General features: G+C 30.7%; 2 protein-coding genes across 6 annotated transcripts in view; both read left to right on the plus strand.

The window, feature by feature from the left end:
• LOC123717134 (P protein-like) overlaps window positions 1-3,117 on the plus strand; it is a 30,280-nt gene extending 27,163 nt beyond the window's left edge. For all 5 annotated transcript variants that reach the window (XM_045672961.1, XM_045672964.1, XM_045672965.1 and 2 more), the window contains exons 17-19: window positions 72-182; window positions 701-848; window positions 1,134-3,117. In XM_045672961.1, coding sequence (XP_045528917.1) covers window positions 72-182; window positions 701-848; window positions 1,134-1,312 — 438 coding nt within the window. In that variant the 3' untranslated portion in view covers window positions 1,313-3,117. The remainder of the gene's footprint in view (window positions 1-71; window positions 183-700; window positions 849-1,133) is intronic.
• Window positions 3,118-8,808: 5,691 nt separating this feature from the next.
• Window positions 8,809-13,419, plus strand: part of LOC123717192 — a 119,749-nt gene continuing 115,138 nt past the window's right edge. Inside the window, exon 1 of the mRNA XM_045673071.1 lies at window positions 8,809-9,258. The gene's annotated coding sequence lies outside the window, so the exon portion shown is untranslated. The remainder of the gene's footprint in view (window positions 9,259-13,419) is intronic.

Consider the following 13,419-nt stretch of genomic DNA (forward strand, 5'->3'; position numbering starts at 1 on the left):
CGTTTTTTGTTTCGAAACTTCATATAGTCCCTTATCAAACATTTAACGCCATAACACATTATGATCTCCAGGTCCTGTCGAAGTTAGGGCTCATAGCGTGGATTGGCAGACTGACAGAAAACCTCATTTTGCAAGTTGGTGAAGAATCAAGACTTGCTGTGGCCATTATGCTGATCTTATGGGTATGTTAAAGGAATATTTATTGTTCATCATTTTGGACTCCATTTTAACCGTTTTATAACCAACCGTTATGTGCCTATTTAGCACTTGAGCGGAAGAACATCGAGAGGAATTGGGCATCGTATATACACAAAAAGTCGTAGGCGCGTGTCTGATCCAGAAGGTTGATCACCTTACTTGAGAAATAGTAACGATCAGATACAGAAAACTCAGGCCCAGATCTAAACGGTTGCAGCAGCACTGGTTTCATTTGATATCATGACGAATAAATTTCTTCTAAAAGAGTAAAATAAGTTTTTGTCCGTGAGGGTACTTCCAAAAATTTTGTGGAAATACCCTCCTATTCCTTGTCAAATGGAAATAAAAATATAAATTATTGTCATTTCCGTCTCCACCCACGGTTTCAACCCCATCATCAAAGATATTTACCAATAAATAAGGTATAATTTTGTAAAACATATTTTATTTATTGCATCCCAATTTTGCTATGTTTTGTATACTGATGTCATGTAATTTGCAGGTGTCAGGCCTGGCTTCAGCATTCGTGGACAATATACCACTGAGTACCATGATGGTACGAGTAACGGCAGCCTTGTCTGATCCCACTGGCTTGGCGTTACCACTCCAGCCACTAGCGTGGGCTTTGAGTTTTGGCGCTTGTTTGGGTGGTGAGTACCGTGTGAATGTTTGGACGGTTGTGGATGAGTTAAAAACATCGATTCAAAGACAAATCTAAAACTTTGCACTCACGCCTTGCCGTTGTCAGTGTCCATGGGCAAGTATCGCTTACCATTAGGCGAGCCTCGTCCCTGTTCTATAAGAAAAAAAATGCAATTGGCTAGTTATCCAACAACATTATTATTTTGTGATTACTTGGCAGTTAGAATTCGTAGACTTGTCTCGGATATTATTATTTTTAGGTTATTATGTTTTGAAATCGGTAACCTTTTTAGGTAACGGAACCCTTATTGGCGCCAGCGCAAATGTCGTCTGCGCAGGAGTTGCAGAACAACACGGGTACAGATTCACATTTATGCAGTATTTGAAGATTGGTTTTCCTATTATGATCGGAAATCTTATTGTGGCGTCGATTTATCTATTGTTCTGTCATGTTTTGTTTACGTGGCATTAATTATATCTAATTACAGAAATATTTATTTCTGTAAAAACGTCGTCAATTTGTAAATCCTTCGTTTTTTAATGTAGGTTAAAATGTGATATATAAAAGACAACATATAAATAATTCTAGATAAGTAAACGGTATTTTATCAAAATCAGTGAGATCAAGTGCCTTAAGTATATTTAATATACATATACCTCTTCGTCCACAACATATATTAAATTATTATGTATTTGATGTTTCGAAAGAATTATTGTTTGTTATCGTATTCATTGTATAGCCGAAGAATCGAGATATTTTTTATCATCATTTTTCGCGAATAAGGAAGATAAACCACTTGAAATTCATCAATTAATCGTATGCAACCATGACAACAACTAATAAGTGGTCTCAGAGTGATCAATTAAACTATATCTAAAGAATAATGCCTTAAAGTTAAACAATTTCAGAGAATGGGACATTTTAACAAATATAAGAGAATGAGGCAGTTTAACAAATGTAAAAAAGGGACAGTCTAAAAAATGACAGAGAATGAGGCAGTTTAACAAATGTAAAAGAATGGGGCAGTTTAACAAATGTAAGAGAATGGGGCAGTTTAACAAAATTGTATCTATAGTAAACTTTTACCTCTAGGGCTTCATGCATAGACTTCATAGTCAGCTCATGGCTCGCCTGGTGTAAAACGTAGCAGTATTATTATATTATGTAAATACCAAACAATTATATTCTTCATATTGATTTTCTCTTTATCATTTTTGTGTTAAAGCGGTCAATCCCGCCTTCACACTTATTTATGAATATAAAAGTAAATTTAGCCTATGTTACTTTGAATTATTACAATGGTGACAAATTAAAAAAAGTAGTTTTTGAATGAAGACAATTTTAAAATTAAAAATCATTGCAAACAAAAATATATTTATAATTAGTATACGTTCTAAATCAAGTCTTCAAAGTGAATGTTTTCGTTCAATTCAATTATTAGATAAATTAAAAGCATTTAGAATTTTAATTAATGTTAATCATGTAATTTTGTTATTAAATTGAGCACGTTTTGTTGATATAGGTTGTAGGTTATATCGTGATAGTTGCATTGTATTTCTGTCGTAAAACTATCTGCCAATCAATACCCTTGAAAAGCTTTTTGGAGTAAATTCCTGCGAAATGTGATAAAATATGTACAGAATGAGACTGCATTTGGGATTTTCTCTATATTGTCGTAATAAGAACGAGTCGTAGATTGATAAAATCCATGAAAGGCTGTCAAATTCACATTAAAAGGTCTACGTGGTTGCTAATTGAAATGTTATTTTACACAATTTTTTATATAAATGATCGTAATTTCCACTTCAAAACTTATTACTAAAATTCGACCCCTATTTTTATTTTGTTAAATAATTTTTTTTCGAATGGGATCTATTATTATAACAAGGTACGTTATTAACATAATTTTATAGATAGACTAGAATATATAGTATAGTAGTATAGTATACTTTCTAAGCACCGATTATCTAATTTGTAATATTAGCATGGATCGGCCTTTAGAAAACAATTTTATAATTTACATTGCGAAATGCTTTGAAAGCTACCGTGCATGTTACGTCCAATATTATTTAGATATCCCCAGCTCAGTGGTAAGCCTTAAACAACAGCAGTTTTAATTAAAAAATATATACATATATTTAGTCTTATATTGTATAGATATTGTTATATGCAATGAAAAATAAACTCATTACTTTAGAAAGATGACCTCTACCACTGAGCGGCGACTAATGACTTACCATAATTTTATATTAATGTACTTATTGAAATTAGGCTTTAAACATTAAAGTATTAATAAATATTTAAATTATTTTATTAAACTTTTTTATTTAACACCTTTTAAACTAACTAACTATTTGCATTTTCACTGTGAAAAGCAGAGGAAGCAGGGCTCATAAGCACACTGGCGACATCTGTCGACTATCTGTACGATATAGGTCGACTAACGCCGATGCGTTGTCGGCTGCCGCCAACAGATGTCGATAGCTACAGTTGCCTTTGCCGTTGACATCGTGTCGCTGGTGTAAATGAGCCCCTACAGGCACAACACCAGTGTTTCCCATGCTTTTATGTGCCATGTCCCACCTTATCCATACTAAAATTCCTATTCATCATACATGATTTTTAATTTAAAAAAAGTGTGCTCGTACAAAGTTCACATGTCAGAAGTGAAACTTCTTTGTAAATTAATTATTACTAAGGTAAAAGCCAAAATAGGTGATCATGTACCAGTATATAATCACTCCATGTATTTGTATATCTTATTAAATAAACAAATATATAACAAATAAATATCTTAATAGAATTAAAATCACAATATAAAGAATTTTTCAAAATTATACCTATACAAGAGAAAGTGCAACTAGGATTATTAAATGAAAACTACTTTACAGAAAATTACCTCAAAACAATTAAAACACACTATCATTATTCAACACGTAGAGAATTAAAAAACTAATTTCTATTACCCAAATACAATAACTTATATGGGAAAAAAACATTAGATTACATTATTCCAAATTTAATAAACTCGCTACCAGCTACACTTCTTACTAATATAACAAGAAACAATATTAAATTTAAATTTAAAAAATATTACATAAATTATGCATAACAAATATATACGTAATTTAATACATATTCGTATATCATAAGTCATCCTGAGAATTCTCGACAAGAACAGGTTTATTGCATCGGCTATCTATGGCGCGTCAATGCTTCAATTGGTTTGTGACGTTTTACGTGCAATTTTAATGGTTTGATTGTTCTAATGTTATAGTTTATATAGGCCTTAGTATATATGTTAATGATTTAAATATGTTCGAGGTCCTGGTGGACAAAAAATTGTGTACAGTTTGTGTTTCCACCACACCAACTTCTGTTAACTTCTGTCACTGCACAAGACGTTATGCGACAGAATTGCCATCTTAAGTTCTAATATTTAACGAATACACCAATCAATAGCGTGTATTTTTTCCTGTTTTCTCTTTCTCACTATTTTTTTACCCTCATGCGCCTTAAGAAGTTTCACTTCAAAATTCTCTTTAATTTTAAGAAACATTTATCATATTTTTCATTTTTAGGAAGAATTTACAGTAAGTAAAGAATACACAGTAAGTAAAACATTTAATGAGAAATGCTAATTCCAAATAATTTTAATAAATTTCTAATAGCGCCCCTGTTTATGGCTAAGAACGTTTAGGAAACTCGTTAAACGTTTCGTTCACTCACTTGTCTGACGGACCTTTAGCGACTTGATTGAATATCGACATTTAATTAACTGTCTAGAGATTCAATTAACCCTCTGATTTAACTACTTTACTGCGACATATACAGCCTCTTGACTAAAACTGCCCTGGAGGAGTGGATGAACGCGGCTAAGTAATCAGGTTAGACCAAGATAGCTTTAGAGAAGGCTGTGTCTCAAGACTATCGTCTTAGATACCGCGGATTCAAGTTTTAATGACTTTATAGAATACAGGTAAACATTTCTCACCATGGTAGGTGAGTGGTCTATGGCCTTGCATAGGTCAGAATCTGGTTATAATGTGTTCGCTATTGGCGTTCTATATAAAATACATTAAACACGTAATAAAAACTTTTTCAACTCATTTCTTTAAGTATATCTATCTATCTTTATGTGTGTGAACCCTGACACAGTTTTTTTTACTTAAAGGGTTCCCACATTGTAATGCATATGCACTTATAATGAATAAACACATTTTTTTTTATATATGTCCCGTCCAGATACCTGGAAAACTACAGAATTGATGTTGATGAAACTTAAACAGTTACAAAGCACTAACACTTTGCACACGTGCTCCAAGCAGACGCAATTATCATAATCTCTAATATTAAATTTCTTGTAGTTGGTTGAAATAGCATAAGCGCCAAACCTTGAACAACTCAGCATAGTAAATTTAACAAGTGAAAAACACAAAATTCTTGGAAAATAAATGAAGAAGGTTTTGTGTATATTGTCCCCAACTTTGGGACAAAGAATGACGCATTGTTATTACCCAATCGCGTTTGGTGATGATATTTGTCTTTTAAAACTTTTTTCTGTCTCAAAGTTTATTTTCTGCAGGTGTTGGGTATCATATCATCATAGGTATGTATTAATGTTGGTTATTTATTATCATTCTGATGTCTTTTAACGAATTGCATTTAACACACAAATCTTCATGTAGTATTGCCTATACTACTTTTTATTGTCTGTTTTTTTATCCAATTCGTTATTCACATACGGTAAATTATCGGTAAATATATATTTAAGTATAGTATATATATATATATATATATATATCGAGTATATACTCGACCCTGAATTTTATCCTAAGACCTTCTGGCTTATGACACGATCGTTCATTGTACGAGCAAGTTCGTAAGTAACATTACGCATATACAAAGAACATCATACATCTGTTGGTACACAACCGAGCTTCGAATAAACGATCTTCGGGTCAAGAGCACCTTTAACCACTTTGATCCTCAAACATAAGTTACGGGAAATTAAGTTTTCAATCGTAAGTGGTTCCCTCTAGTTGCGTTAATAAGAACATTTAATTAAACTATTTGGCAATAGATGGCGTTTGACATAACAACGAGTTACTATATATTAAAATAGGTGGCGCCACTTATATCTAAAAAAGAGTTTTCTTTATAAAAATATTTTCGTATGGTGTTAAGTTTTAAGAACGAGCAGCAAACAGGCCTGTTCTTCTTAGTGTTTGGTCAACCAGATGTTAAGTCGTAGTGCCGATAATGAACACTCACGATGGAAGTAGACTCGCGTAAGCGTTCCGGCCCTTTAAAGTCAAAATAAGTGTTTTATTAAGATTATATATGATAAACATAAGAGATTAATCTGATTTAGTTTGAAATTGCTTCATTGGGCAACAAGTCATCTATTGGAATTATTTAAATACTTTGACATTTTTTTTAATTATTGTTTCATGTTGGGTTTTTCAATTCGATTTTTGTAGCAATTGTATATCTTTCCACAAGACACGACTAATAAATATTCTTGTAAAAGAATAAAACAAATTAATTTCATTTTATTAAAATTAACAATTTAATATAAATTTCATATTAACTTTATAGATTTTTGCGTTTGATGTTTAATAAAAAATTAAAAAATAGAATAACTAATCTTCAACTCAAAGAGCTGTCAGTTAAAAGATCGCTTTCTCTGTTCAAAAATTACGGTTTTGGAAGGTTTGCGATATGGCAGAATAAAATACACAATGAAGTCGTGGTCAAAAGAAAAGTCTAATCAACAAACTTGTTAAAAATTCGACAGTCTCCCCTATTTTGAGTATAAATAAAATGTCAAATAACGTAAAAAAAGTTTACCTGTATACTTTAACAATCTTTTTATTTACGTGCTATCCTGACATGAAGCCTACCAGATATTACTTATTCCTTACCTTGTTGACGCCTTAGGCATTCCAGGCTTTGTTATTTTTTCCATTTCTGCGATTAAAGCTAAACTTTGTAAGCTTTTTCCGCACTGTTGATTTTAATTGGGTTGTTCATAGACAATACTTTATCAAGTTATTAGAATGAAACCTTTCATAGATATATTTTTGTGAAGTCAAACTCTTCAACTCGAATGTCAAAATAGGTTTAAGAGCTTTTGAGTGTACTTATAACTTATTTAGAATTTTAAAGTATTCGAATTCCAAGGATATAAAATAAGACCAATTACTTATGTATGAGATTATTATTTATACAATCTAAAATGTTTTATTCGATTATCTATAATATTAAATATAAATAGTACCTCTACCAAAGCAGTGGAATATATATAATATTTTCATGTATAAACATATATTCTTTATTTATATATAATATTCAAAAAATATCGTCGTAGACAATATTATCTACAAAATCATAGAAAACTAATAAAAAAAGTTACATCGTGCAAAGTAGACTATTTAAACATACCAAATGATTATATTCAAGTGAAACCACAGATAGCAATAATAATACCTTGACTTAAATTAAAATAATTGGCGTGAAAAGTGTGGTGGCCTACTTGTCATAACGAACTTATGAAATGAGATCATAAGGGTTACTGAAAGTTTGTGAAAGTAAATTTTTATTGACTTTTTTTTACTTACTGTACATGTGCTTGAAATCCTAAAAAGTCGTTATTTTCTCGTAAGGGTTTAACTATTTGACAAATGTATACCGGTATGATTGTTCAAAAGGAATTAGGAAAACATTAGCATTTATAATAACTAGTTTTGTCTATAAGGATTTTATGTTTGATATATTTATTATCACATTATATGTTTTGTATTTAATATAGCTTAATTGACTTTATTGTTTTAAAGATTATTAATTTCGAATTGGTATAATTAACTAAAAAAATATTTCAGAAACAAAGTGTTTATTATTCTAATGCCTTAAGGTATACAATATTCTTTGTTTGTTTTTCTGGCGCGTATATAAATAGTTTTGTTGATATTCAGACACGGGAAAAGGCGACATACAACTGGCCACGTGAAAAATATGGAGTTTCAATATTAATGCTACAAACGATTAGCTACTAAAATTATTTTATGTACGTATTTTATCAATATAATAACTCCGATCGAAGCATTTATTTTAAACGATATTCATTTTTCTTACATCCTCTTTGACGATATTTGTAGCACGCTTTCTGTCAATTTGATGTCAAACGCCGTAATAAATAAAGTTTAAATTGTAAAGGCGCTATGCACTGAAAAAGAAATTTGCTTTCGTAACAAAAGTATTCTTAAATTTTCTAATTTTCCGCTCAATTTTTAATTTTTCTTTCTTAAGAACCTTCTCCTGACAATAACAAACACAACAAAAAAGAACTAGCGAAATCGGTCGAGCCGTTTACACGTGATGCCGTGACCAAGGGAAAATTGGATTCTTTTTTTAAATATATAGATAAGATAAGCACCTTTTGACATACTGTTTAAATAAAAAAACATATTGACAGTATTATATCTAATTGTATCAGTATTTCCAGTGACAGTATTACTTTGGAATTACCAAGGCTTCAATGAATGTTTAATGAACGGAAAACTAATCATTGTTTCCAAAATATTTTTTTGTTCCTTATTTTTAGAGCGATTAGGGCGGTTGTTACACAAAACAAAACAGTGATCGCGCAAGCGTAATAAAATTTATTTGTTTGAAAATCTGAAACGCATCCAAGTAGAAGAGAAACATTTTAATACGAGTAGACAAATGTGCACAGGCACTCGAATAACACTTATGTATTAGGCGGCGATTTGAATTAGTCGCGTAATACGATCGAATGGTTTTGATGTAAGAGCCTGATTTAGAAATGTAGACTTTCTACTTTGTTATTAAAGTCTAAATTGTATAGCTTACGTTTGACGTTTCATGTCCATCGCCATTTTCCATGATGGCCGAAACGTGAATGCGACATCTACAGTCTATATCGCGTTTAGTGTCAACGCGAGCATTAACCGTAGTGGTTGTATACTCAACCTCTTGCTTAGAACCTTTGTAAGATAAATTATACGGAAAATCACCATAACATACAAATAAATGCTTGCAATTAGTTAAAAAATTATTCAGTCTTTGTAATTTATCAAAGTAACTCATGCAAGGCAATGTATATTAGTTAATATTGAATTTATCGCGCTTGTTTGAATTGTCGTTTGTGGGAATCGATATTAGGTGTTATTAATGAAATTACTAAGGTGCTCCAAGTGATATTGTGTAGAACCTGTTTAAAATCTCGTTAAATTTAGATCGTGTTAAAATCGATAGAGTAAATAAAAAATGCATAATTTCCCCATGGTATAATCGGTTCGATACCGGTTAAGTTTTTTCCGTTGTTGTGCTCTTGATAGTGCCAGTGTTAGTGATATGTGTAATAAATTATTGTGATTCACCTATACACGAAGGTTAGTTAACATTACTAATATAATTATTCACCTACATTCTCTAAAATTATATGTTCAGTTGTATCAATCCTCCTTCGACGTAATTTTTTTGTTGTTTTCAATCGCTAATGATAATACCAAAAAAGGTTTCATGTAGATAGTGAATTATAAAATAGTCTATATCCTGAATAATTTATTCAAAATGCTTAGATAGATAATTTTTATGATCGCGTGATGGTTTTATCGTAAACTGAAATCTACCATTGTTTAGTGACATCCAAACTACGATAATGTGTTTGCTATAATACCAGACATTAAAGACTATTAAATTCACTTATTTTACTATGGATATATTTTTTTTAGCTTTTAATTAATTGACTTTCTTCGACCTCTAATCATTTACACAGGAGCTACTATTTTAAATGTAAGGTATATTTACAATAATGCTTGTGGTGACTGATAATGTATAATAAATATAAAATCTTATTATCTTTCAATTTTATTACAAAATTAAATTCGAAAGAACAATTTCCTATTGATATTGCTAGAATTATATATTACAGATCCATTATACAATTGAATTTTAAAAATGCATGTTGTTTATCCCATAAGTTAGAACAAGTGCAGAATCCTTTTAAATTGTGTAACATTCACAAAACAATGCCACTTTAAATGGAAAGCTATGACGATGAGCTTGTGGGGACATATAAGTAGCTCCATAGAAGGTTTTTCTGCTTTTACCAGCACACTTTGTGGAGTACACTCTTCAGTATTGTATAGTATTGTTCTATTTAAAACAATTATTATGCATTATGTATAATATTAGTACTTATATGCTTCTACTTGTGTGCTTGAGATTGTTTCTCCTAAATATCTTTCAGAAATCCCTGTTAACTGTCAGATATTTTATTTAAATTAAGTATGTATCTACATGTATGTGTATTGTTACATGGCACACACATGGTTGTATACCAATAATAATATTAATAAAAGTAAAAAAAAATGTTTTGTAGATTTCATATAAAACTAACTACAGTAAAAAAAATGTGGCTTAAAACAAAGCTTAAAACATTTCTCTTTGTTTTTTTACCCATATTAGGAATATGTCTCTCCCATGTAGAATTCAGAAATTTCTTGTATAGCTAAAATTGTGTCTAGCTCCACAATTCTAAAGCCAGTGGAACAGGTTTACATTTAACCAAGAATCTAGTTACACAGTTAACACTAACACAGTTGCACTTGCTTTGCTTTGCTTATTAAAATGTTAAATTTTGTTATACTGGGAATTATATTTATATATAAAGCGAATGTAGCAAGTCTTTATACATAGGATAGGAGACTGAAGAAACTCAGCATTGTCACTAATGATCCAACTGAACAACAATAGCCAGATATTTAACATGGCAAGATTGATCGCAATCCACATATAATTACCAACCAGTGTTATTACAATGATGAAACTACATATTTACTCAAATTTATTCAAAGAAATAATAAATATTGTTTTATTTTCAATTCACATTAGTATTTTGTGTCACAAATATATTAAAATAGAACTTTTGTATTTGATATAAATGGAATATATGAACATTTAAATATTTATGATTCATTAATTAACTAAAATTTATTTTCTATATTACTAAAGAAACTCTACCATTACCTAACCCAAACATGGAAGATGTTATTCTAAATCTAGTGTTACTAATAGTGTTACTTGATACTATAATGAATAATACTGTGATAGGACTAGCATTGTGTTCAGTGATTTCATTGTTTACTTTATACACTCACAGCTGTGACATAGTCTGGATAAGATTATGTTACCTTGTAGGATTCAATATATATAATAAGGTTTATTAAAAATACCTATATCTTACAGATATATACCCAGTTAATTCTTGATTAAGGAACACAACATAGGATGTTCAGTATAAAGTATATAAATTAAGTATTATACTTAGTATGACTTATGATTGATTTAAACCATGCCAAATTTACTTTTTAAACAAAAGACATTGTTATAAATTAAATAATAGTTTTTTAAGTGATATAGAAATTTCTATTTATAATAGACACTGAAAGAATTTAGAAAACAAGCTATATTAGCAAAAAATCCTAAAATCTATACAAAAGACCTTAGAGTACCTTATCCTGTGACTGGTATACATACCACATAACTATATACATATTTATTTATTTTTATTTATTTTCTAAATCAATTGTATAGTGTAATACATACTATACAGAATTTTTTATAAGTTTAATTTATTTTTGAGACCATAATTGTCATAGAGAAACTTGTACCTTTAAAAATACATCTCGCCACAATAAAGTCGCCATTACAGTCCGCGAGAAATGAAAGTATGTAATAATGAAACAATCTTGCACTCACAAACCTAGGTGTTCTGGTGTACTATGACTGTACTTATAAAAAGCAAGTTTCCGGTTAATAATCTCGACGACCTAGAAGGGTAAAAACTAGTCTAACGCCTAGTCATGTTAAGTCTTTATATGGAGGCTGGAGACCTAGATTTAAATAAGGGTTTCTATTTTTAATCTTACTTGGTCAGCGGTTTAATTAAGTGTAAAGTTTAAACGTGAAATTATACTAACTTCTATACTCAGGCTTTGCTTGGTGTGGTGGATGCCTCTTACTTGAGAAAATACATATTTATGTTCTGTTGTTTTATGTCTTGTCTCCTTGTCCACATATTTTTCGGTCTGTTTTCCAACCTTCACATCACGTGTGGTATATAAACGAAGACTTGTTATTTTCAATGATTGTAGTAAAGCTTGACATTTCTATTTATTGTAAACATTTTTAACGATTACGTCTAACATTATATATTTTTTACATCAAATCTCATAGTTACGTAAATAAAGTACGTATAAACTTGTGTATACTGTATTTCACGGTTAACAACAGTGTTCTAGTATTTGAGAAATCGCTGAGATCATATATTTGAGTCGCGGTTACAAGGGATATTATTTCTACTTACGCAATTACCTCTTGTTATAGACCCAAAAATGTAAGTCACGTGTCATAGCTGGAGGCTGATAATCTACTAGCCTAAAGACAATGATTAACAATAGAGGCCAATATACTACGTCTGCTCCATGTTCCATTGGAGGACTTTCAATTATTCGCACAGGTTCTAATTGTACATGTTGTTCGTTTCAAACATATTTCTTTTGAGTCAATCAAAATAACCCATTAAATATGTATGTATAACATAATTGTTCTTTGAAAAGACAAAAGAAACCTCAATAGATAAGAAATTGTTGTTGTACTGATTCCTCTGATAAAAATACGGTTACCGTGTGAAAGATGTTTAGATTATGAATGTTTACAAATGTAACTTACCCAAAAATAAGGTCAATGACACACAACTGAGATACGAAGTTTGTCAAATAGCCATTGCACTGGTATGTGAAGTGTTTTTACTCCGGAACCTGTGACTTCGATTCCTCAGAAAACACAAGTACATAGCTGTTATACAAGAATTCAGGAAATTTAATCAAATAATTTATCAGGTACTAAATGTAATAGTCAAAGGAAACATTATCGACTATCTTTGCGTTCTATAGTATATGTTAAGTTTCTTTAAAATGCGATATCAGAGAGATTAACATGCCCGATACAACACTATAAATACTTAATTTGCGGAACTGGAAGATAGAACAATCTTTGTGCTCATACTTTAGTTATAGGGTACCAAATAATTAAAAAACAGTGGGAATATGTGAGTGCAATATACACAGCACGTAGACATCCAGACTAAAAACTAAAAGGACCCATAGATAGTAAATTATAAAACTCCTTTGAGGACTGGCAGTGTAGAATAAAAAGAAAGTAGGCGCGAACAGAAATTCGAACTGCAGAAACTCGATGCGCTAATGCGTTCTAGCAATATGCGTCTAATGGAACGTACCAGGTGATGTTCGTGGAAGTTTTATTTTTAATCCCGATTAATCCGTAGAATCGTTTAATTTTTACTCAGTTAACTGTGAAAATATTTTGTTTAATTAAATTCTCCGATTGGGTTTGAGTTTATCTCATTGTATTTGCTTTGCACTAATTAGAAATTCTATGCGGCAAGGTAAGTTGCTTTTGTAAACTCGAAAATATGCCAATTCAGTGTCGATTACTTATTTAGCTAAAAAATTGACTTTTGCAAATCG

Source organism: Pieris brassicae, chromosome 12, assembly GCF_905147105.1.
Source record: "Pieris brassicae chromosome 12, ilPieBrab1.1, whole genome shotgun sequence".
Taxonomy (NCBI): Eukaryota; Metazoa; Arthropoda; class Insecta; order Lepidoptera; family Pieridae; genus Pieris; species Pieris brassicae.